Source organism: Panthera leo, chromosome B1 (genome assembly GCF_018350215.1).
Source record: "Panthera leo isolate Ple1 chromosome B1, P.leo_Ple1_pat1.1, whole genome shotgun sequence".
Taxonomy (NCBI): Eukaryota; Metazoa; Chordata; class Mammalia; order Carnivora; family Felidae; genus Panthera; species Panthera leo.
Window position 1 is genome coordinate 121069248 of NC_056682.1, and position 27554 is coordinate 121096801.

The following is a 27554-nucleotide window of genomic DNA, read 5'->3' on the forward strand; positions in this document are numbered from 1 at the left end:
TAGGAAAATGCAGCTTTAGTGTCTGACTTTCAGCAATTTGATAACTTAGAAGCTAATTGTGGGGCGGGGGGTTATTATAGGCTATGTTCTATAACAATGTTTGTTCATGTTTGGTTTATACACAGCATACAATAGAATAGTAAGCTGGGGTGCTTATTAAACAGTAAGATTCCAGGTCACAGCCTTAGAGGCGCTAACACGTTAGATCTTGAGTTGGATTCACGAGTGTGCATTTAGCAAATGCCTCAGGGGCTTCCTGTGCCCAGCAAATTTGAAATACCAGCTGTTTCTGAGGAAGTGCCACTAATCAGATGAAGATCATGGTAGTTTCTTTTAATTCTCATTACAATATCTGTTTATCTCCTGTCTTCTCCATTCCAGTTAGGTCTCACTCTGCACACTGCACTAGAAGACTGGTTTGTCACCATTAGGAAGCTTCTTATCACTTAATGACTCAATCTTTCCCATTTCTTAGGAGTGGAAAATTAGATGGGAATGTGCTAGCTTACATATCAGAACTCCAAGCCTGGTATGTGACCCTTCAAACTGAAACACTTACAGGATAGATCATCTGAGCTGCAAATTCACAAATCTGCCAACAAATACAAGTTTTTCTTAGATGAAGAAAAACAGATTGACAACCTGAGGTTTGAACTTCAGCACCTTGCAGACATGATTTTTTTTCTTTATTCAACAATTTTATCACGTATCTATTAGTAACTTCCATCTGAATTTTAACAAGCCCCTTAAAAGTGGTTCATCTTTAATTCACATTAAAGATTTAATGGGATTTAATGGGATTTAAGATTTTGTCTAAGATGGAAAAAAAAGAGAGAAAAGACGTCTCTGAGACAAATTCTGGTGGAGGAAAAGCTCCCTCCCTACTAGTCCCTATTCCTATACCTAGCAACTTACTGGTATAGAAGAAAATCACATACCTGTGTTCACCACCCTCACCTCAGTGTCTTGTATTGTGTAGATATCTTAGTACATTTCACTAAGTGCCTGACTCTCCCACTCTCTACAACAATTCATTAAACAAATATTTATTAAGCATCTATGAGCTGAGGAAGATGCCAGCTGTTAGGGAGACAGTAGTGAAAAGGCAGACAAAAAGCTCTGCTCTTGAGGACTTTTACATTTTAGTGAGAAAGACAGACAATATACAAGACAAAAACAATACTGAAGTGTATAATGTGATAAGTAATTGTAAGTATTAAGAAGAAAAATAGCAAAGAAGGGATGGGGATATGAAGTGTTAGCAGGACAGTTGAGATCTTAGCATAATCAGGAAGGATTCTATGAGAGGCAAGTTTTGAACAAACCCTAAAAGATACTAGCCACGTGGATGTCTGGACAAAGAGAATCCCAAGTAGAAGGAGTAGGTACAAAGGTCATGATCACTGGGATCATGATACGTTTTCATGGAAGGCTGGAACTGAGTGAACAAGGGAGGGAGAAGAGGAAGATCTCAGAGAGGAGACACATGGGGATAGAGTTGAATGATGTTGTGCCTTACATGTATTAATAAGAATTATTTGACTCTTTCCCTGAACCAGATGCAAAGTCATAGGTAGGTCTGAGCCGAGTGGTATGATCTTGCTTGAGTTTAAATGTTTATTTATTTATTTTGAGAGGACAGGAGGGGCAGAGAGAGAGGGGAGAGAGAATCCCAAGAAGGCTCCATGCTCAGTGTGGGGCTCAACCTCATGAACCATGAGATCATGACCTGAGCCGAAATCAAGAGTCAGCTGCTTAATCGACCAAGCCACCCTTAACTTGAGTTTAACAGGATCACTCTGTGGCTGTGTTGAAACTAGAATGGGGAGAAATGAGGGTATGAGTGAGTTGGAGGTTATTGCAATTACCTAAGCTACAGATGAAATTATGTCTAATTTTTCATACTCTTGTGAAATCCCCAGCATACCCTTTTCCACTCACTCTTAGCTGTGGCACAGTCCACTGGGAAATTTGGAGCAATCTAAAGGGAACTCCCTCACCTTTCCACCACAAATATCTTCATATCTGCACTGCATGAAAGCTCTTCCTTTCTTCTAATCACAATGGAGGAAATAATCTTCTTCCAGTGAAAGGTAAGTAGTAAAATGCACCGAATGAGAATAGTAGCTCTGGAAATAGATGCTTGATATACAATTCTGTCTCCTCCACTTACATTCTGTGTGACTTGGGAAAATTCTTTCTTCCTCTGAACTATGAGGACAATGGTGAGAATTACTTCAACAGATGTGGTAAGGAATAATAATAATAATAATAATAATAATAATAATAATAAATAATATATCTCATCATTGAGAAATAGCCTGACAAAGGTACAAAGGTACAACAAAACTTAGTTTCACCCTCCATGCATGCTATGGGGCTCATTCTGCCTCCTTACTTAAAGACTACACCCCGGTGATGATTCTCCCTTTCTCCTACATCTTCAATATTTTCTTCCTGACAACATCCTTCTCTCCAGTAATAAATGTGCTCAGGTCTTCCCCATCTAAAACACAAACAACACAAAACAAAACAAAGAAAAAAACCCTAGATCCTTTACCTTTATTAGCTCAGGTTTACTATAAACCAGAGAGACTGATACAAAAATTAAAGTGCTGATGCCATATTTTAGAGGAAAAGAAAAATGAGACAAGTTATCACATAAAGCAACATAAAATGAGATGCAAATAGCTATGCCTTCAGTATAAGCTCTAAAGTGTGTAGCAAGTTGTTCAACAGGTATGACTATGACTGCTTGACATTCGCAGTATCTCTAGACAGGAGACAAGAAGAAAATGTGCTCCTGGTAGTCCTGAGGAGAAAGAAAAGTCAGGGAATTGATTTGCCTAATTTCCTTCTAGGTCTTATTTTCAACTGAGCAATATTGGCCCTCAAGGAGTTAACTTCTCTGCTTTCTTGAGTCTTGTGGTCTGGCACTCTTGGATACCAGAGTTCACACTGGAATCAGTGTGGTTACAATTCATCCAAGTTCGGAAGAGATGAGAGAAGCCAGAAAATCCAGTGGTGCTACGTCAGCCCAGACTCCTAGGACAAGTGACTGGTCAAACCCAGATGAGGAACCTGTGTTGGTGAAACAGAGTTGGTTGGCCTCCACCGACTCCAAGGATCTGAAAGGCAAGAGGTGCCAAAGGAATATGACTCATATAGTACTTATGACTGATACAGCCTTATAACGTTGCAAATTTATTCCTACCTCTTCAACTCTTTATGAACTTTTGAAACGGTTGTCTATACACTGTCTCTTCTTTGTATCCTGTTTACTATGAAATGTAGTTCACACTAACCCTAACCTTAACATTCAACTGGCTCCCGGTCTAGCCATCAGTGACCTCCGTAGTACTAAATCCAAATAACGCTTATCAATTCTCAACTTACTTGACTTTTCAGAGTCATTTGGTGACTCTGTATTTGTGCTCTTTTCAGATTTTTTTCTTGTGGTTGATTTCTAGTTTCATAGCATTGGGGTCAGAAAAGATGTATGGTATGATTTCAATCTTTATGAATCTGTTGAGACTTGTTTTGTGGCCTAATATACATGGTGTGTTAAAGTTCCCTACTATTATTGTATTACTATCAATTACTTCCTTTATGTTTGTTGTTATTAGCCGGTTTTGTTTTTATTTTTGTTTTTGTTTTGAATTTGAGTGCTCCCATGTTGGTTGCATAATATTTGCAATGTTCTGTTCTCTTGTTGGATTGCCCCCTTTATTATGTCCCCCTTATTATTATGCGTGGTCCTTCTTTGTATCTTGTTGCTGTCTTTGTTTTAAAGTCTATTTCGTTCCACACAAGCTAGTTCCTTAGCTTTCTTTTCACTTTTATTTGCATCATAAATGCTTTTCTATCCTGTCCCTATCAATCTACATGTATCTTTAGGTTTGAAATGAATATCATAAACAGCATATAAATGGGTATTGCTTCTTAATCTATTCTATCACCTTATCTTTTGATTGGAGCATTTAGCCCATTAACATTCAAAGTAATTATTAATAGGTATGTACTTACTACCATTTTGTTACTTGCTTTGTGATTGTTTTTGTAGTTCTTCTTTGTTCCTTTCTTCTCTTGCTCTCTTCTCTCATGATTTGCTGGCTTTCTTTAGTGATATGCTTGGATTCTTTTCTTCTTATTTTTTGCATATCTATTACCAGTTTCTGATTTTGTGGTTATCATTAGGTTTATATATAACGTCTTACACACATAGCAGTCTATATTAAGTTGATGGTCACTTAAGTTTTAACCCATTCTAAAAGTACTACATTTTAGGTATGTAGTGTCATACTTTACATCCCATTAGTTTGTGAATTCCTTGACTTATTTTCATAGATACACTTAGTTTTATTGCTTTTGTGCTACTTATTTTTCTTACTCCTGCTTATGGTATTTTCTTTCCACTCAGAGTCCCCTTTAACACTTCTTGTGTGTCTGGTCCAGTGGTCATAAATTCCTTTAACTTTTGTTTGTCTGGGAAATTCTTTATTTCTCCTTCTTCTGAATGATAACCTTGTTGGGTAGTTTTCTTGATTGTAGGTTTGTTTGTTTGTTTGTTTGTTTTCTCTGTCATCCCTTTGAATATATCATGCCACTCCCTTTTGGCCTGCAAAGTTTCTGCTGAAAAATCAGATGATAGACCATGGGATTTCCCTTGTATATCACTCTTTCTTTCTTTCTTTCTTTCTTTCTTTCTTTCTCTCTTTCTTTCTTTCTTTCTTTCTCTTGATGTGTTTAAAATTCTTTCTTTATCACTACTTTTTCCAGTTTAGTTGTAATCTGTCTTGGCATGGACCTCCTTGAGTTAAGTTTGTTGGGGGAATCTCTGTGCCTCCTGGATCTGTATATCTATTTTCTTCCCCAGATTAGGGGAGTTTTCAGATATCATTTCTTCAAATAAATTCATGCCCCCTTTCCTCTCTCTTCTCTGTCTGGGGACCCTATAATGCAAATGTTACTATGTTTGATGGTGTTGCTGAGTTCCCTTAATCTATTTTCTTTTTTTTTTTCCTTATTCTTTTTCTCTCGCCTGTTCAGCTTGATTGTTTGCCATTACTCTGTCCTTCCTGGTAATTGATCTGTTCTGCTTCCTCTAGTCTACCATTCATTCCCTCTAGATTATTTTTCATTTCAGTTCTTGAGTTCTTCATCCCTGATTGGATCTTTTTTATGTTTTCTATCTCCTTATTGAATGTCTCACTGGTATCCTCCACTCTTTTCTCCAGTCCAGTGAGTATCTTTATTACCAATGGTTTAAATTCTCTATCAGGCACATTATTAATCTCCATTTCAGCATGTTCTCTTGCTGTGATTCTGCCCTGTTCATTTCATTTGGGACATATTCCTCTGTCGTTTCACTTTGGCTAACTCTCCATGTCTGTTTCTATGTGTGGGAAATCACCTACATCTCCTGCTCTTGAAAGCAGTGGCCTTATGAAGAAGATGCCCTATAGTGCCCTGCAGTGCAAAGTCCTCTGTTTACCAGAACCTGGTGCTTCAGGGGTGTCTCCTATGTATATTGTGTGTACCCCAATGTTGCATTCATCTTCAGTCCCGTCATCTGCAATGGTTCTCTTTGCCTGTTGTGGGCAGAGTTTGGTCCCTGTGTTGTTAGTGGGCCAGTCTCGAACTTCCTTGGGATTAAGTTGAATCAGACCAGCATTTGCTAGAGCTGCAGTAGCACCAAACTGCAGGGTACTTTCCCTGTGATATCTTCTGAGAAGCTTACCTTGATAGGCAGGGCCTGTAGTCAGACCGGATATCTGCCCCCAGCCCACTGCCGTGGCTGCAGTTGAACTGGTGTGTGTAGTTATCTTTTCCTCTCCCCAGGGCAGGAGTCACTTTGGAGTGGTGCTGGCAACCTGTGGGGGCCACTTTGCACACTGCCACATTTGTGGTGTCACTTTAGATGGACCCCTGCTGAGGATGTGTTCGAGGGACAGGTCTGCAAATCACAGGGGTGAAGCGTTCATCCCACCGCTGTGGGAGGGTACCTGCTGCGACCTGGGAAAACTCCTGCCAAGGCCAGGCTGGAGAAGACTTGTCCACAGAAGAGCATGAGGGCAGTGGCACTGTGAGCAAGCTAGGTGGAGAGTAGTTGTGCTGCACTTGTTCCCACTACACTGGTTCCTACAGGTGTCCCTGGATCTGGGCTGAGGAACAGGGGAAGGAAATAGCACTCACTAGCTCCTTTGCTCCTAGAGAAGTCTCCTAAAGATTCCTGCCCCTCCAGCACATATTCTGAGATTAATAAATAAATCTCCTTCCCATAGGCCCCAGGCATTTTTCAAACTGTTGTTTCCATGCTGTATCTCAGCGGGGCTGTTTGTTGTGCTATCTCTTTAAAGGCACGGACTCCATTTCTTCTCACTCTCCAGCTCTCCCAGATCCATGCCTGCTGATTTTTAAAGTTCCCAGCCCCACTGATTGTAAGAACTTGCAAGATTGGTCCTTCTGGTGTTCAAAGCCTAATGTTCTGGGGATTCATCTTCCCAGTGTGGTCCTTCATGCCAGGGGTGCCTGGTGTGGGATCTGTTCCTCTCCCATTTCTGTACCTGAAGTGTCTCTCCCTCCCATGGACAGCCCTGAGGGTCTGTTTAGCTTCCAACTGTATCTCTATCCTTCCTACCCTCTTGATGAAGCCTCTTCTCTACATTTACCTATGGAAAGTTTGTTCTGCCAGTTTTCTAGTGATTTTCTGGGTTATTTATACTGATGTGAGTGTCACCTGGGTGTATCATATAATGAGGTGAGTCTAGCAGCCTCCTACCCTCTGTCATTTTCCCTGGAAGTCTAGAATTAAGTTCTTTTATTGTATATCTTCATTACATAATTTACATTTATCTTATACATTTCTCATCACAACTGTACTTAAATTATTATTTTAATAATTAAATATTTATAAATGTTCCTATATTTTTAATTAAATAAGTATTTTATTAAATAAGCATAAAATTCATATGTTGAAGCCCTAAGCTCCAATGTGGCGGTATTTAGAAATGGGGCTTTCAGAAGATAATGGGGTTTAGATGAGGTGATGAAGTAGGGCTCTCATGGTGAAATTAGTGCCCTTAGAAGAAGAGACATCAGAGAAATCACTCTTTCTGTCCCACCATGTGAAGACACAATGAGAAGGAAGCCCCCTGAATGCCAAGAAGAGCATACTTCCTGGGAACCAAATCAACCAACACTTTGATCTCAGACTTCTAGCCTCTAGAACTATGAGAAATAAATATCTGTTATTTTTGCCACCAGTCCGTGGTATTTCGTTATGATAGGTTGAGAAACTAATACAATAAGTAGTCAAATATTAATCATTAAATACTTTTAAAATGATGAGGATTTGCCTTCACACCATGGATACCGTTAGGGTAAGTACAACCATATCTTCATTATTTTATACCTAGTCCCTACACCAGTGGTGGGCTCGTAATAGATATTTAAGAGATATTTGCTGAACAAATGATAACTTAATCTTCATAAGCTGTTGCATTTTTTTTACCCCAGTTTTTCTGAGAATTTCAAAATTGTCCACAAGTCTGACCCTCATCTAGATTTTAAGCCCCTGGTTAATTTTGTGATGCTGAACCTTAATATATTGCTGTTATAGTCCTGCCATCTCTTGTTGGAGCTCTGGACAATGTACAAGAGTGTGACCAGAAAAGCACTGGACCAAGAGCAAGGAGGCTGGTTCAAATCCTGACACTGAGCTACTTAGCTTCCAAGACTTGGTATGAGTATTAGACTAAATAAAGACTTCTCAAGTTTCCTTTAGCATAAACTCACATGACTGAATGATTTTCTTTTATTTCAAAGATTGTGTACAAAAAAATCCAGTTGTTAGTTTTGTAGATTTAGTTATATGATCTATTCATCTGATCAAGGGGTATCTCCCTTGCAGGTTTCCCAGAGAGAATAAAACCTTTTTTCTGCATGGTTTTGAGGTGTATTCCTAGTTGGCATCCAGGACATAATCAAGGACAGAAATATAAGAGGAGTTTAAAGATTGCTCTCAGAAACACAGGGCAGATAAACATCACTTAAAGACATAAAGGATTGAGAAGTGTGAACTTTCCAAGTACATTTGGAGTCAATAGAAGGGAAGTGTCATTTGGCCTTTTGTGGAAACAGGAAAACAAAGTTATTGTATATTCTCTCACTGAGGCTTAGTGATCTATGCAAATTATAATGTTGAATGTAGAGAATGTCTCTGTTCTGTTGTCTGAAATATGAACGGTCTAGACAATCTGTGTGTGTGTGTGTGTGTGTGTGTGTGTGTGTGTGTGTTAGGGGATGTGGGGAGAGAGAGGAGAGAGAGAAAGAGACAAAATGAGAAAATGAGAGAATGAGAGACTGAAAGACAGAGACTTGGTACAGTTCCATGTTTCCCTGTACAGTTTTAGAGACTTTTTTTTTTGAGAACCACATTATTTTAGCTGAATTTTAGGCATTTTCATATCTTCCATTTAGCTTTCCCTGGAAGGACAAGGAAAAGATTTTATGGGGCCTGAAGCTTATAAAATGTGATGGTTATTTTTGAGGAAAAGATATAAGGTTTGATGGTAATTATTCATTTGGAATAAGAGAAAAAAAAAGCACAGTAAATTACATATTTTAAAAGCAAACAAATCTTATGAACATCACAAAACAACCTAATTCTGTAATACTTATTTTCTACATGTTTGGTTTTGTAATATCTGATCACTTTTTCATATGACAAAACTTTGTAAGACCATTTTTTACAGGGAGAAGAGAAAGATAATCAGTCTTTCTCTAGCTGGGTTGAACAAAATTTGTTTCAGATCACTTATAGTTGAGGTACCTAAACATGTGACTGTACATATATGTATACTTGTTTTTTGTAATACTAATCTGATATTTATCAGACAACTTGATAAATTCTATTTCTCATGATTCCTATCAAAAAAATTACTTTGCAAAAAAAAAATTACTTTGCATTTACATTTGAATGTATGGAATCTATTAAATATTTTCCTTATAGAAGAAAACAAATGGAACCACATGCTGAACATATGACTTGATAAGTCTGATGATTAGGAGAATTATCCACAAACTGGCATCCAATTCTATACATTTCAAACATTGTTTTGCTTCCACATCCACAAAGTTTTAGTACCAAGAGCCATAAACACATTCAAATTATAATCACGCAACAGGTCTTAGCCACTTACGCACAGCACAAGCCCAATCCATGCAGTGACCAGTAAAGACATTCCTAAAAGACAGTACAGTGCACTGAAACAGATAGTCACAACTTCATGGTGCAGAGAAATGCCTGTCAATCATAATAATTATATACCACCAAATCTTTAAATTCCCACTCAAACTCTTCTTACTTATATCCCCATGATATCCATTGCAATGCTACCCAGCAGGGGAGGAAGGAAGACAATGGAAAGAGAGACAATAGTCTAAACTGATTTCAGTTAAAATATCTTTCTTTCACAAATTTTACAGCAAACACATAGAACTATGTGAAAGCATTCCTAAGTCCTACCCAGATGACCTTGAAATTAGCATATGCAAGTGAAACACTCTGAAATGTAAACTTCATTAGCTTTGTGGTAAATCTACTCCTGCCTCCAGATCTTTGTCTGATGGAAGTCTCATCCATCAATCTATGGGTTTTTTTTGTTTTTTTTTTTCAGAATGAAGACTTGGGGTGAGGGGTGAGGGAGAGAAAGACTGGCCTCCTGCAGGGTAGAGGCTCTGCATGGCTTTTTAAGGGGTAATTAGCCCTGAGTCTCCTATTTTGTCTTACAAATCTTTTATCTCCTGGAACATCGAGGGGAAAATGAATTGATGTTTGCTGTGGCAAATGCCTCTATTTTTCATTATTTTCATCAGGAAGAAAATCAACAAACGGGAGAAGCTCTACTATTTCTTTTTGGAGGTTAAATTTGTTTTCTGTGCACAAAAACGATAGCTACCATAAGAAGCGCATGTCTAAAATTAGAAAACACAAAGTTTCAGTAGGTTATGAGTTCTTCTCAAATCTCCAATGATATCTTCCTAATGTTAGTGATTCTGCTCCATGTATGGCTCTTGCCTCCCAAAAGTCTCATATCATTGTAATAATCAAGTAAATAACTTCATTCTCTAAAACAACTACTCATATCAGCCTCAGCTCTACTTATAAATAAACTTCCCAAAACACCTGTTTTACTATACTGCAAATCTGAGCTAAGCAAAATGTCTGAGTCTGTACTTTATGGGGCTTTGTTTTCTATTTCATAAAATCACTAAATAAATCGAAGCATTCCCTTTTGTTTCACTCCTCAACAACATTCCTACATTTACTAACAAGCTAAAGGCCTAGGTATTGGTGGACTCCCTTATTTGGGAGCTGATTAAGATGTCTGATATGGAAACACTTAGTAAACCCTGGGGAAAACAAATAAACAAAAATGAACACACATACAAAAATACAGACGTGCTTCTAAAACTTTAGCATGCATAAGAATTACCTACGTGATACTCTCAGTAATATAATTTTTAGGATCTTAACTTTAGAGATTTTGACCCTCTGGTCCAGACAAAATCTATGCTTTTTATTTTTTAGTAAGCACTCCTGGTGATTTTTATGCTTATAGTCCACTGCCACACTTAGAGAAGCCTTGTGCTACAGAATTTCCAAGCTCAGGTTGACAAACCAAGACTCTTGATGGCTAGTACTTGGGTCAACATCAAATTGGGTTAAAGCCAATAGCCAATTCTAATATATAAGCATTTAGTATTTTCTCTTTCTTGTCTTTCCACATCTAAAACTTCTTTCTAAAACTTCTTTCTCATTGTTGTTTGTTTCTGTTATACTTTTGGTCTTACAATCCATTTAAACATTTTAAAATTCTGAATTAAGGTATTTTTCAGAAATTAACATTCAGAATTGAGATAAGCAATTGGTGTGGATAAATCTTTCTATTTTCAATGATGGTGAGATATCCTTCTATATCTTTTCTTGACTTCTCAATAAACTATAAATGTCTTCCAAAAATTACACTCAAGAGACAACAAGCCATCTGGACATCTATGAGACAAAGTAGCCACTACGATCAATTGTGCCTAGCCTACTGTGGAATTTGGCATAGTTTTAAAAATTAGATTAGTTTTGGAATTCAGAGATTCTCCATTCAAGACCAGTATCAGTTATGGAATTTCTAGGATTTTTTCATTCTTAAAGTTCAGAAGAAAGCTATAACGAAAAATTTCTGAATGAAACACTTGATTGTAATGCAAGAAATGGTTACACATTACATGAGGCCATGGGTATTGTGAGAATGCTATGTTTATTATTTATACTTCTCCACATCATTCAATGAGCTTCCACCGAAAGTATTTTAGATGTTAATAAGAGTATACAATAAAAACCATATTTCTTTAGAAATGAATTATTTTAAAAATCAGAGTTTTAATGGAATGGTACTTAAAGAAATAAGATAACTACCATCAGAGTTTATAAAAATAAGAAACCAGTTTTAAAGAAAAATGTGAATTTTTCATTTAATTTCATTAAATTAAATTTCAATTAAATTCAAGGGTTAGGGAGCCATCCTTGAAGCTTAAAATAGTTATTTAAGGAAAATGGGGGGAAAAAGCAATACGTTCTATACAATACAATGGATAATGAAGCTCAGGAATTCTCGGGGTGCCCTGGGTGGCTCAGTCAGTTGAGCATTGACTTCAGCTAAGGTCATGATCTTGCTGTTTGCGGGTTGGAGCCCTGTGTTGGGCTCACTGCCATCAGCATGGAGTCCATTTTGGATCCGTTGGTCCCCTCTCTTTCTACCCTTCACTGGTTCATGCTTATTCTCTCAAAAATAAATTTTAAAAGAAGAAAGATAAATAAATTTAGAAATTATTTTTTGTGACAGAAGAAGAAATAACCATAAAAATAGAGATATCACCCAGGAACACTCAGGCAGGGTTTTCATAGAAGCATGACTTGGTTGGATCACAATGGATCAGCATCTGGTTTTTAGTTTCATAGACCCAGAAACTGAAATTTTTTCAGATCTGGAGCATTGAATTAAACTAGTCATATCCAACAGACTCTGGTTGTATAGAAACATAAAGGCTAATTTATTAATTTAAATAGAACATAATTATTGCTAAGTATCTGTGAAACTGGCTTTATTGGTCAGCATGTTTTGTTTTTTTCTAAAGGAGAATTATACTTGGCCTGCAAACTTATGATCAGAAGATTGTTAGGACAGCATGAAATAAAAGGTGGTATAATTAAACACATTAGACAGAATGACATTCTAATGGAATCACACCTTGGTCACCATGTCGTAAATTTGAGTGTTCACAAAAACACCTCAGTCAAATAGAAAGAAAAAAAATCTAAAGCCACTTAGAATATAACCAATCCTTCAAAATTTGGAGATATTATATTCTTGCACTGTATAAATCGGGATACAAATGTAATGAGATTCAAAAGGGAATTCATGAATGATTATTCAAAGCAGTTTGGAATGTTAGGGATTTTAGGGTGCAAAATCACAAAAATTAATTATGTCTTCCCATAGGCTGGACTCATTGCCACCTGAAAAGATCAAGCCAGGTTTAATTAGCTGTGAGTTTGACAATATAAATGGAATTTATATTTTAATTTAAAGCAGTAAACATTCTGTAAAAGTGAGCTTCTGAAATATTGTCACTGCTTTTTAAGACTTCATTACACAGATGTTGAGAAAGCTTGATAGGAGTCAATTAGAACCACTTATACAATCTTAAAGTGAGACTTTGGAATGAATGCTGAGAGTGAGGACCAAGAAATTCAGCTGCTTCCTTTTAAATAGTAGCAAACACACATTAAAAAAAATTTTTTTAATAATGATCTAAATAAGTAATTATTAACAGGGTAACCATCAGAATCACCAGTATATATATTTTTTCTCATATGCATGCCTGGCCCCTACCCTGGGTTTCTGAAATAAAAATTTTATGTTTAAGTCTTAAACATATATATTTCTGAAAAGCTCCATGAATTATATTTGATATTAAAATTCATGGATAAACATGGGCAAAACTGCCAGTGGTATAGGGTCAAGCCACTCCAGGGTATCAGAATCTAAAACCTCTTAAGACAGGAAATTTGAATTCTATGGTTGGAAATGTGCTCAAATGCAGCACTCAGCTGCTTGTGAAAGCCATTACTATGTCATTTCCTCTGACCAAAGTCTGGATTTGGAAGGATGGGTTGAATTGGGTCCCAGCTTTGTTGTTAATCCAAGATATTTTTATGTTTAGTTGTACAGGATGAGAAAATATTAAGTCAATGCTAGTTTAATGAAGTTGAAAACATTTTTAAACAATTCTATTTGGTGATGAAATAGAAATGATTTATTTTGAGGAGCTTGGTGCAAAGACCATTTGCATTTTGCTAAAATTGTTTGCATTCTGGCAAGACAAGGCATTTAATAATGGCCATATTCTTAATTATTAACACCCTGTTCCTAAAACTATTTGTATTACTTCACATATTCTTACTTTTCAGAAAATTGAAAATAAAGTATCTTACTTTTATGCAGAAACTAATGAGTATTAGAATAGTTTTATTCAAATCATCTTTAATTTTTGAAACAAAACTATCAGCTTGATAGTTTCAGAAGTAAGAAGTGTCATTGTCATTTTATAGATGAGTAAACTAAGATTCAAAGAAAAGTTATTTCTATTTTAGTGCCACATAAAAGAACTGGAATGGAAAGTTCATCAACTATTTTAGATAATTTACATATATGAAATGATGTATTACTTCAACAGCCCCAAGGGAAATTTTTTTTTTCTCCATTTAGGATTAGAGTGACTTATTAAGTTGCTCTTAGTCACATAGAGAAAATGGCTAAGCTGAGCCTACTTGCACCCAAAGCCAATGTCCTCATGATACACCAACTTCTCTCAGTAAAACGAGGAAAGCTACATAATCTCTAAGAAACTATCTAGATCTCCTTTCTCCCCACCCACCTCCTGGACTACTCAACAAGCCTTCAGTTGAATCAGTAAAACTTTCATTGCATTTTATTGCTAAGGAAAAATGGAGCAGGCAAATGTGGGGGAAGAAACTAGGATTCAATAGACAATCTTTCTAAAAGGTTAAGATCAGAGCTAATGGATCAACATAGTTGACATAAAACTTTAATTATTTTATGTCAGGCACTCTACTAACTATGGAGATAGATGACCAAGACAAATGCTCTGCCATTGAGAAATTTACTATCTAGTGTGGGAGGCATATAATGTCTGAAAAGTAAGAAAAATCAAGATTTTCAAAAGAAAGTAATAAATAGGATCCTCTACTGGTCAGGACAGGCTTTGGTAATGAAATAAACTTGAAGCAATCTCAGTAGCTTAATACAATAAATGTTTATGTGTTGCTGATACAAATTCAGAGCAGATCTATGGCTTAGAGGTGGAGACCTCTACTCCATACAGTCACTCTGGGACCCAGACTGTACTCTCAGGAATAGATGGTCTCAAAGGTTGCCATGGAAGGGGAATAGAAAGCATATGCCTTGTCCTGAGAGTGACATGTGTTATTCTGCTTATAGCCTCTAGCCAGAACCAACCACATAAACCTACCTAATGCAGGAAGTTGGGCATTCAGTAAGCAGTAAAAGTCTTGGCTACAGATCTCAGCCAGTTTTGACAAGAGTCAGGATTGAGAATGTAGAACATCACCATCTGGGAAATGTCTCCACAGGTTAGCAGAATATTGATCTCAGATACAGCATCCAGGGGAAAAAACAAACTAAAACAAACTCTACATCTAGGTAGTCTCTTCTGAAGAGCATATACTAGGTCAAAAACCAGAATCCTGAAAGGAAATGACCAAAGAAGATTGGGAATTAAATATAAAGAATGAGCCACAGGTTCTTAAATCCCTGACGTATAGTCCAGAAGCCATTAGTAAGGTAACCCTTTAACTGAGAAGTGGTTTATTAAGAGGAATGAGCCAGTACAGACACTCCATTTCTAACTTTAAGTTTATAGGTTTCTATGAATACCCAAAAGCTGTGCCTACAGTTGGCTTTCTTTATTTGGAAAAAGAGGGGGGGAAAAAAACTCACAGTTTTTAGAGAATTAACTAACCTCCATTTGTCTGGAAGTTTGGAAAGGAGAAGTAAATAAATCACTTCATCATGCCTTTAAATTTGTTCAGATCTGCTCCTGTGAAAGATCCCTTTGACTGTTACTAAATAGCCACAGACATGAACAATGCAAAAAAGGATTTGGAAAATTAAGAACAAGAATTAGAATGGGTGAGAAAAAAAGGAGTAAAATTTAAATAGGTAAATTAGTAAAGCTAGATGGCTCAGATGTAAAGTGAAAAGTGAGGACACTTAGATGCCATTCACTCACATGTCACATTTTTCATGAACATATCTGTGAAAAATACTTGGCATATACTACACACCCAATAATTTGTAATAGGTGTCTCTTGACATAAGAAAAGAATATTTCTCTCAGATACTATTTCTAGCACACCAAAAATGAGACATCTGAGCAGAAATCTTGGATATGGGCTGTATGGCAACAGCTGAGCTAAATGGAAAGTTAAGTAAACTATTAAAGAACTTTCTACCTGCCTAGTTTTTATTCATTTACATGTTCCAGAACTTTACAGAAGTCATCATACCTATGCTGTGTTAGATATTATCAAATGAATTATATTACATTTTATTCCCAAAAAGCTCTTGGAAAAATCTTATCTCCTTATTAATGTGGTTTACATAATTAATGGAAAAAATACTCTTCAATTCAGTTTTGTACACGGAAAAGTCAATTTATGATAATGATTTCCAGAGCTTCTTAAGGCAGATAAAGATGAAGAAATGGTAATTAAAGTTTTTAACAGGACGAGTGGTCCAATAGGAGAATGGGCTGCCACACAGAGTAATGAGTTCTGATCATTTCAACTTTTGACATGCAGGCTCATTCATCATTTGTCGAGGGGATTTCTGACAATGATATGTTAGGTAAGAATTTGCACTGAAGTAGCTTTTTGTAGACCTCATCTCTGAGCTACCATGCTTTTATGATTCCATCATATTTGTGTCCTTATGTATCAAGAGCTTTAAGAGATTGATCCCTATCAAGTTAGGGAGTTGGTTTGAGAGGAGAGGACTGTCTTTATATGTTGAGGAATACAATTGTGACAAATCATTAGGAATGTGAAAGATAAACTGGAAACTTCAAGAATTAGCTTGCCATGTTTTCTATCACTTGAGCAATATGAAATAGCACTGGTTTTGGTCCACTAGAAGTTGATTAAAAGAAATTTAGTAATTAAGGAAGATAGTTCACTGGCATAAGTTTGACCAAATGGTGAGGCCCACCCACGCTTCATGTTCATTGTCCATTTTGGCTCTGTAGGAGGGAGACTTTATATCTCCAGTATCATGGACCCTGAATATCTGTTTGTCCTCAGTTCTGATCCCAACACCTTCAGAAGATTCCCTGATCCCCACTTCAGATAGACAAGTAATAAAAATAAGCTTTTAGCTTCTATCTCCCTTGAAGGAAGTACTTGACATTTAAAATACCTTAAAGTGGAGCATGGACTAAATTCCTGAAAATACCAGTTAGAAATGTATTTAATCTATTCTTAACAATATTTTGGGATTTGCATCATCAGAATATTTCTTAGGAAATTGGTTAATCACTCTAGAATGAGAAGGTTTATGTAAAATCCTAAAACTTGAAAATATATCACTGAATGAAGGCAATTTCTTTTAGCCTAAAGATTCTAGAAGTTTAAGGTTAGTTTAATTGTTTGGTTGTTTGTTTTAGAAAACTTTCTGAACTTTCACCTAATTCTCTAAGCAACATTCATAGTTGCCATAGTGATTATCCCCATTTTTTCATGGTAGAACTAAAGCATATAAAGGCCAAGGGACTCAGTCAAGTCACATGTAACTAAGAAAAGGAGTCAGAATTTGAACCCAGAACTCATATTCTTTGCCAGTTCATGAGATAACTTTTTGACATTCCTTCCATTTTTAGGTAACTTTATTCACTGACAAGCTGGCAGAGGAAGAAAGCAAGTATAAAAAGGAAGTTTAATTTAGATGCTTAATAACGGTGCCAGTTGAATAAATTTTCTCAGCACCATATGAGTTAACATAAACTCATCAGTGTTGAAGTCTTCATTATACAATTTCTTCAGTGTCAAAGATGTCAATGACAAGCCTTGATATGTCCTTGTAAAGAATTCTGGGATGGTTCTTGCATAACCTCACAAGAGCTTATCTTTCAGATTAGACAAGAAATACAGAAAACGAATTGCATAAAAATACAAACAAAAACAACTTTTCACCTCTCAAGGTAGGGTGGTTTATTTCCTTTCAAGTATTATGTTTCATTAAAGTGCTCTCAAATCACATACTTCCTAAAAATTCAAACATTAGAATGCAAAACGTTTATATAAATATTCCCTCTAAATTAAATTTAATTAAAAATTTAAATTAAAAATTAAATTAAATTAAATTAAACAAAGTACCAGGTAGAAAAAGGCTTTGTTTGTTTATTTGTTTAAAGATAGAAATAATATATGTTTACTCTGGAAAATCTTTTAGAAACATGAGCAAATATAAGATAAAAACCCTATGTAATTCACTATTAAGAGATAAGCACTGCTAACACTTTCTGTTTCTCTCTCTCTCTCTGTCTCTCTCTCTCTCTATATATATATATACATATACACGTACGTACATGCAACAAAATATTGTGAAAATGCATCCATCTCTAAAGAAAATTTCTCTAATACTATTTTGTGGAAGAATATGGTATCTTATTCCCCAATAATGAATGTTATTGACAAATATTTGTATAACATGAACCTTAATGAGCATCTACATTTTTAGAATAAATTCTTAAACATGTAATTTCAAAGAGTATGTTTTTATAAGAGTTTTGATGTATATTGCTGAGTCACACTCCAGAAAGGTTATACCCCTAAAAAAGATAGTAACTTCCTTTGAGCATTCATCAAAACTGGGTATTGCCGGAAAGTATACCCAATTTTATTTGAAAGGCAAAAATTGTTATCTCAACTGTTTAATATCCATTTCTTTGATTTCTAGTGACCTGAATATGTTTTTCCATTTCATTGGCCTTCTATTTCTTCTTTTGTGATGGTCTTTTGTCTATTTTTCAGTTGTAGAGTCATTGGTTTATTGTTGGCTAGGAAGAGGTCTTTACATATTAAGGATATCAGATCTTTTTTCTGTATTATTTTTTTACAAGGTTTTATTTGTTTTTTCATCTTAAGGTGTGTTGAGCCAAAAATATTTTATTTTTATTAAAAAATCTGTGTTAAGAAAACAGATCAAGTCTTCCTTTCACGTGCTCTGCTTTTTGTGTTGTGCATAAAATGTTCTCTCCAACCCAGCTACATGCAAATAATTGCCTATGAATTTTCTGATTTTGTTTTTCACATTTAATTGTTTAGCATATAAAAATTTATTTTAGTATTCAAAGTAAAATAGGAACCTAACTTTAATTTCTTAAATGATTAACAACTTGCCACAAACCACTTATTAAATAATATATCCTACTAATCATATGTACTATATGTTAAATTTGCTTATATCTAGTCTCTTTTAGACATACACATATCTGCAAATATATCTAAGTATATAAATATACCTATTTGTATATAAACTTCCTATTTTATGCGATTGTTCTTCCTGTCTCTTCTGGCAATCACCCCCATTTGAATGAATTATTTTACTTTAAAAATACCTTCTGATATGTTAAGACAAAACTGACCCATTATATTACTCTTTATTTTTCCTTTTGCCTAAGCCATTTAAAAATGCATTTTCTTTTTTTTTTTTTTTTTTTTTTTTAGTTTTTATTCAAATTCCAGTTAGTTAACATACAGTGTAATATTATTTTCGGGTGTACAATTTAGTGATTCGACACTTACTTAAAACACTTCGTGCTCATCACAAGTATACTCTTCAATCCCCATCACTTTAACCCATCCTCCACCCCTCATCTCCTCTCTGGTAACCATTAGTTTGCTTCTTGGTTTGCTTCTCTCTTTTATCCCCCTATGATTATTTGTTTTGCTTATTAGATTCCATATATGAGTGAAATCATATGGTATCTGTCTTTGTCTGACTTATCACACTGAACATAATATTCTCTAGCTCTATCCATATCATTGCAAAATGGCAAGATTTCATTCTTTTGATGACTGAATAATATTCCATTGTATATATACTACATCTTCTTTTTTTAATACTTATTTATTTTGAGATTGAGAGAGATAATGAAAGAGAGTATGTGTAGGGAATAAGCTTCGGAAACCCCTGGCTTGCACTGTTGGGTTAACAAGGCATAAAGAATGAGAAACCCATAGGATGTTCACACCCAAGTTTGGGTAAACAAGATTAGGTAAATAGGTATAGAGAGGGTGGGGCAAAGGCCCTGGTACAGAACAAAGGTATATGAGATAAACAAGATTAGGAAATGCCCCCCAGTTTAGTACTATCACAGAAAGCTGCTTTCAAGGGAAGGAAGGATCCAAATAGGTAAACAGGTAAATAGGGCTATAGACCGCCTTGGGGCGAAGTTGCCCAGAGAGGAGCTAATTAGCAAAAGAAAGGTGCCTTGTTGACCCTGAGATAGCATGCTCTGTCTTTCTTATCCCCTAGACCAGTTTAGGTAGAGGTGGTGCCTCAGGTCTTCTGTAAACAACTTTCTGCCCAGCCCCAGGATTTTGTTTTGTATTAACCCAAACCCCTAGCCCTGCATATCTTCAAAACCCCCTTTACCTCATGCCCATGAGTTAATGCTCACAGTTTCATTGTCATTTTGTGAAAGTCCATCACAATGTTTGTAAGCCTTCTGATCCTAATAAAAACAGAGCAAGGACCCTTAATGGGGGCTCTTGTCTTCTCCCGGACATTAGCCATCTCTTGCATTTTTAATCCTGTGTCCCACTTTCTTGCTGGACAAGAAAGAACTCCAGATCCAGAGTCTATGACAAGAGTGCAAATGGGGGAGGGACAGAGAGAGAGGAAGAGAGCAAATCCCAAGCAGTCTCCATGCTGTCAGCACAGAGTCCTAAGCAGGGCTTGATCTCACAAACCATGAGATCGTGACCTGAACTGAAATCAAGAGTCAGATGCTTAACTGATTGAACCACCTAGGAACCCCATAAACCACATCTTCTTTATCCATTCATCAGTTGATGAACATTGGGCTCTTTCTATAATTCAGCTAGGTAGATAATGCTGCTATAAAAATCAGGGTGTGTGTATTTCCTCAAATCAGTAGTTTTGTATCCTTTGGGTAAATACCTAATAGTGCAATTGCTGGATGGTAGGGTAGTTCTAGTTTTAATTTTTTGAGGAAGCTCCGTACTGTTAAAAATGCATTTTCTTAGTTTATGTTTTAGTTTTAGTTTTTTTTTTTTTTTCATCTACAAGGCTTTCCTTCTAAATTGACATAATATTCTTTTATCAAATATTCTTAAAATAGGTATCTAGTCTTTTTCATGAAAATGCCTAGCAATTAGGGCTGAGAAATCAAAAAGCTCTTGAACCCCTGTAGCAATGACTATGGTCAACTGTGTGCTGAAAACTCCACAGTCAGAGCAAAGCAAGGAGCAGGAAGTGAGGCAATGTAAGTGCTCGCCTGTGAATTCATGGCCACACCTCAATTTATTTCTGGTAAGTGCATGTGACAACTATTCACATACATTACTATCTTTATACTGTCCAGGATATGCCAAATAAAGTAACAAGTCCAAAGGCGGTCTGTTTTAGAAAATTAATTAGAAGAGAGGGTAAAACTTGGTCTTGCTTATGCACAAAATATAAACTTGGAGACTCTTCTGAGACTTGGTATAATTTAGGAAGAAACAAGCTAGAGTTTGGGATATTTTGATCAGTTGACTTGTTCTAACCACTTTTGTAATGAGTCCTCCTCAGCAAGGTGCAGCAGTGAATTGTGCGTCTTTCTTATAACCATGTAAAAGTATAATTTTGCAGTAGTTTTCGTTGTGAAACAGATGGCTCTATACTGATTACTGACACTCTTTTTTTCCATGAGGCTTCATACCTAAAGGTTTTTACAAGGATCATTGGATGAGATTAGCTGTGCAGACAGTGGTTAAGGAAAAGTGTAGAATTACTGGGCACACATTGTAGCCAAGGCTGTGGCTATGCTATCACAACGTCTTAATCAAATGCTACTAACATCAGAGAGAGCCCTAATATACAGAGAGTCTTTCCTAGTTGGCATTCTGGTCTGAAGAGTCCGTCTCTCCCGACCTCACTGACTTGTTGGGAGACCATTCTACCCCAGTGCCATTTCGATCATATTTCTTGGAGAAGAGTGTCCATGGGGGGTGTACAAGGTTTCCCTGGCTATCTGAAAATAAAGCATTCCTATGAAAACTTTCCTAAGTGGAAATGGTGTGAAGAAGCAATTATCATTAATTTATATGGAGAATTTTTGAGCACTCTCAACCCCCCCCCCAAAAAAAAAACAAAAACAAAAATAATCTTTCTTAGGCTTTTCTCATAGCTTAAGACACATCTTGCTAATGGACGCACAGGTTAAATGGAGATAAAGCGCAGATGCTCACAGGGTAGAGTTTAACACTGCGGTGGCTTGACGCTGAGATACTGAGTGTCATTCCAGGGAAGGAGCTTGGCGGGGCCACTCTTCTTGCTGAAGGTTGCATGCTGACTCTAGAATAGCTCACTGCAACACGAACACCGAACCCTACTTGCCAAAAGCAGAGGTTGCCTGTATAACTAATTTTTCCTTATTCTGCATCAAATTCCACCAATAAAAAACCAGGAATGAGCAGTGAAGAGTCACATATCATTGTTTAATTCTATTAGAAATGTCCTAAGAAACCTCCCCGGACATCCCTAAGAAGTCTTTTTGCTTACTCAAGAGCAGAGCATGACCTATTTATTAAAGTTTTAAACTTATTTCCAGAAGATGGCCTTTGCTAATCTGGCTTTCAAGTTGGAAGGAAAGAAGAAAAGTTGATTCCTTATGGATTTTGCTCTAAACTTTAACCCTCAGGCGGTTAAAGCCTCTTTATCCAAAGTGAATCTCTGTTTAATAAGGCCCCTTTTATAACTGCTCCAAAACACGCTTTCAAAACAAAAGTTAGAATGCTGTATGGTCCATTCTCAAGAAAGATCTGTTTCTGTTCAGCACCCGCCCTGACCTTTTTGTTGAAGAAGAACAAAATAATGTAGTAACAAAAACACAAGTGGCTGCCAAAGGAAGAGAAAAAAAAGTTCCTGTAAGGGACTGAAACAATAAATCTCCTCTCTGCTGAACTCCCAAAGGGACTGTGTGTATTTCCTCCCGTTCTTTATCAGAGCCCCCGAAATAAGTAGGAATGGGCAGTGGCTGTTCACATTCAGCACACCTTTTCCATTTGCTAATAAGGCCCTGCCAGGCTGGGAGGGAGTTGTCTCCGCCTGACTCTGAAGAGAAGAGCCACGGAGCCGATCCGCGGGCACCATGAAATCCCTTCAAGTGACCATCCTTTGTCTTCTGCTCAGTCTTTATAGCAGTAAAGAGGACACAGGTACCATTTTCTCTTATTCCTCTGACGGTGTGGATCAGAAATCACTAGCAGGGGACTCAGTCTCAGTTTACCCTCAGGGACCTTGCCCTGAAACGTGGCTGCAGCAATTCATTTGCTGTGTCCAGTGTGTGGATGTTGACTGGGAATGCATTGAGAAGGCTCCACGGAGAGAATGTTTGTTTTCACTGAAAGGAAATGTTTGCTGGTGCGGTGGCCTTGCAGCGTATTTGATGGGATCGTAAAGGTACAGGGAATACACAATAGCATTTTTTGAGAATAAAAACCTGGGAATAAAACACTGGTTAAAAATGTACTATTTCTCACCACTGTGCTCCTTTCAGGTGTTAAGTCTAGAAATAATTACTGTGTCAAGTATGGGTGAAAGGCTGTAGTCAGAAACATTGCGTTGCAGATGCTGGCCTATATGCGTGGCCACTATCTTTTGGCTCTGATAAATTGAGAGGTTGGATAAAGCTGCCTAGGAAAATGAATAGCAGTATCTTGAGGTGGTCGGGGAAGTAAAGAGGAGAGTCATTTTGATAAAAGTGAGTAACATTTATTTGCTCCAGAAACCAGCACAAATCCACACATATACACACAACATTTGGCTCATCATCTCAAAAATCTTACCCATTGACGGCAGTTTCAGAGACTCAACCAAAGGCTATATGTGAATCAATATAAGTCTTGACTATGTTAATGGCCAGTTGCAAGAGATTATTAACATTTATCTTCTAACCCTTTCTGAGGGATTCACTGTACGTAATTAAATTTAATCAATATTTATTAGGATCTTACCATGTAGTCATCAGTGCAAGAAATACATGAATGATTAAGCCATTGTCCTTACCAACAGTGGTAAATGTAGTGTGGGGAAAAATAAATATGTAATTCTAATACACGACAGATTTAATAAGCATGAAAACCAAAGTACAAGCTGTCATAAAAGAGCACAGTTGGGAAATATTGATTCTGAGGGGCCCTGGGAAAATATCAGTTCTAATTTTATTTTTTCATGTGCTCTTTTCAAAAGTTTGTTGCCTACAAAAATTCTAATATAGAGTAATAATATAGGAAAAATTACATACACTGCTTCAATAATATTTATCATTAATTTCTCAAAATACATACATACATTTAGGACTCATTCCCAAACACTTCAAAATCACCTATGATGGCTTACCATGCATCTTGGCGTTTCCAGAGTCAAGTTGCAGCAGGTATCAAGGCCAGAAAACCTAACTTAGAAGAGTTACCAAGCATCTGAGTTTTTAAAATAAAGAGTATTTGTGAGAGGCCACAGAAATCAGTATATGAGCTTTTAAGTAACTCTTCAGTATGCATGGGAAAGATTGGTAGGAATCCCAATGCCATGAAAAACACTGCTTACAAACACGGGTCAGGTCAATATAAATTTGAAAGTCTGGATGAAGCTGTCCCTTGCCCCAGGTCTGTAAGTACACTAATTTCCCGGCATTGTTAAACTCTGAATGGATTACATGTCTTTCTGAAAGCAAAATGGAATGGTATCAGTTCAAGAATTCAGTAGTGTCAAATCAAGAATCAGCCTGCAAAACCTGGCCGTAAGAAAGATGGAAAGGTACAGGATAACCCAGAGATGACCTGGCAGATTTTCTGTTTATGATCATTTGGGGAAAATACCAACTTCTTTTAACTCACCAGTAGTGAGCACAACCTGTTAATGGTGTCTTCTTTCTAATGAACTATTAACCCAAGTAGGGTACTTTCTTATTTAAGCAGATATAATGATTACATAATGACTATCTCCTTCAACTTCTGCCAACAAGCCTATTTGTTAAGGAAAGTGTCTGTAAAATTCTACTCCATTTTTCTTAAAAAAAGGAAACTTTAGCTCATGAGCATAAATTGCCCATCCAAGTGATGCCCAGAAGGAACTGGAAGAGGTTTTCCACCAGGTTGTATGGTTCTGTTGCACCTGGCTCTGCCTGTTCTGTTTCTGTCCCCAGATATGCCGCAGGAAATGAAGCATTTCCTAAGCTGATTTATTAAGTTCTTTCCCTAACCCTCTGTACCGGAAACACATTGATTTCAAAGCTTTGTACATTCCCCAAACTTAGAATGTTTAACATATTTCATCAGCAGAATTGATTATTAGGGGTGAGGCGGGAGGCATTTCATCTGCCTTAAATTCACAAGTTGTCAAGAAGATCCATGCTTTTTTGCATAGTAATTTATTCCTAAATAATGATCTTTTAGAGAAATTGACTACTTTTCTTTTTCCTTCTGACATTTTTGTCAGTCCCAGATTTAAATAAATACAATATAGTCTTTTGTGCTCATTGTGAAAATCAAGTGAATCTTTCTACACAGCAGTGAGTGACTTTCTATTACTTGGTTGGTGGTATAACATTTTACATTCTCCAATTTGGAAAGCTGTTCTGTTGAAATATGTACGTGAAGTTCCTGAAAAGGAACTGTCATTCTTTCCCAAGGTTTTCTAAATTGTATTTAAAACGGAACAGACCCCTCCTGTGGCTTTTAAACCCCTTTGGCTTTTAAGCCTAGATCTGTGAGCCTTTTCCTGTCAAGACTGAAAGACATGAAATGAAGAGGGCCTGGAAACAAGTTACTCTTCAAGCGCCATTTGCTTTTTGGAGTTTACATTAATTTAGGAAAGATGAAAATGTTTCAAGCATTTGCAAATGGGAACAAACATCATTTTATTGGTATCTGAAGAAGAATTTAATTGCTTGGAGAGATTCATTTGATACTGATCGAATATTCAGTTTCATGGAAAAAATGGATTGAACACACTGTAAGACAGGCTTTATACTAAATGCTATAGATTTATAGAGAATACTTAAGACTCAGCCATGGCCCTTGAAATGGGGAAGAGAAGAGGAGGTAAGGAATAAGAAGTTTGACTATATCGTAAGTCTTAAGTGGTGAATAAAGAATGATAGGGAGCTTAGTTTGGGGTGTAAGGGCATCAGAAAAGACTTCATATAAAAGTGGAAATTATGATGAACTTTGAAATTTGAAAAACAGGAGGCTCCAGACCGATGGAATTTCTTGAGTAGGAACATGAAAACATCAGTATATTCTAGTGTAGAAATGTAAGGATTGGATGTACACATTGGATGTAGGTTAAGTTTTAGAAACTAAGATTGGAAATAGAGTCTCAAGATATGTGGCTACCAGGATGAAAAATATTGGCTAGTTTTCAGTCAATAGTTAATACTGAATAGTTAATTCATTTAGAGCCTCTAAATGTGTTTCAGTGTGGAAATTATATGATTGGGGCTATACGTTGGGAAGATGAATCTGTCGGCAGGATATAAATTAGACTGCTGCAGTCAGGAGAGACGAAAGCTAAAGAAAATAGTGCAAATGTTATCGCCAGTCTAAAAATCTGTCAATAAAGTAAAAAAAAAAAAAAAAAAAAAAAAAAGATTTGGGGAAGAGCCTAAAGGGAGTAGAAAGTTTGTGATTTGACATATTCTTGACTGGCAATGAGGGAGAAAGTGAATGAGATGTACAGAGAGGATTATCTGAAGACCAGAAGTAGGAAAATGGTTTGGGAGCAGAGGGAGGGAAAGATAGGTGGAGACCATTTAAGGAGAAAAATGAAGTCTTTGATTTTGGACATGGTGAGTTTGAAATCCTAATAAGATATTTAAACAGAGACGTTGAGGGTAAATTAAAATCCGCAGGGAATTGTAATGCCCCTGAAGTTGAAGGTGGCGGTGAGTGTTCTTTACTCTTGAATCCCAGGAGTTCTTAGTCCTGCCCACTTTAAGATTCATAACAGAGAAAAGCAATTTATTTCTCACCTGGATGCTCATATTTCTAGCTCTCTCATGGCACTTGTGTTTTAATTCTATCATAATTATTTGTAGGCATATCTGATCTCCTCTTCCAGACGATAAACACCTTGAAAGTAGGGGCCATATTTAATTACCATATTTATTTTGTTTGTCCAGTAACAGTTCTAAACATAGTAAGGACATAGTTAGCCGGATGACATGTAAATGAATGATACAGTTGCCTTCTTTTTTTGTTTTGTTTTGTTTTCATTTTTTATTTCTTCCAATGACAAGCACTCACCAGTTTATTGCCTTGTTTATATGAAAGATTATGGACATGTATGACTCATAGTGTATAACATGGATACAAATGGATTGCTTTGATCCTGGCAACGAAAGTGGGCACCAAATATAAGGAAAAGGGAAAGGGGCTTCTTATCAAAGGGAAGCCAGTTACCAAAGTCTGGCCAAGAGAGAAGATGACACCTATAGATGGGCCATCTAGCACTGGGTGACAGTAATTTACAACAAATATGGAAAAAGAAACATCCTTGACTATAATCTTTGGGAGGAAGAGCATCTAAAAAGAATTAGCTCTACTTTTCCTTTTTGGGAATAAAATACTTTATGTAGTATCTTCTTATAGATAGAAATATTCAAGAAGAAACCTTATTCTCAAGCAACTTCTTAAAAATACAAAATGGATTTTTTTAAAAAAACAAAGTTCATAAAAAGTGAAGTTTAAGAAAGTTAATTCGTGTGTTATTTTAGATAGCATAAGAGTTGCTTTAGAGCAGATCATTTTACTGATTACTTCTGTTTAGCTTAATCACTGTCAGCAAATCTTGCCTAAAATGGGTGTTCTATTGTAAGGAGAATGAACCAATAGGCAAACAGATCCATCGGGGAAGTATTCAGTCCCCACACCATTTGTTTAACATTCTTTTTTTTTCCACTACTCATTTTGTTTGAAGTTTCTACCTAAAAGTAGAAGTGATCAGTCTAGAATTTCTGTTTTCAAGAGATTCATAACAGTAGTCACCAGTAAATTCTCTGGCAATTTTATCTTGCTAATTGTAATTATTCAGATAATTGAGGGAAAAAATGATGCCCCTTTGGGATTTTCAGAAAGCTTGTATTTTACTGGATCATTGCCCATC

General features: G+C 36.4%; 1 protein-coding gene across 2 annotated transcripts in view; it reads left to right on the forward strand.

Annotated features, from left to right (window-relative positions):
* Positions 1-22414: 22414 nt before the first annotated feature.
* The window catches only part of EMCN (endomucin), a 103100-nt gene continuing 97960 nt past the window's right edge, over positions 22415-27554 (forward strand). For both annotated transcript variants that reach the window (XM_042935823.1, XM_042935822.1), the window contains exon 1: positions 22415-22606. In XM_042935823.1, the coding sequence (XP_042791757.1) occupies positions 22540-22606 (67 nt within the window). In that variant the 5' untranslated portion in view covers positions 22415-22539. The remainder of the gene's footprint in view (positions 22607-27554) is intronic.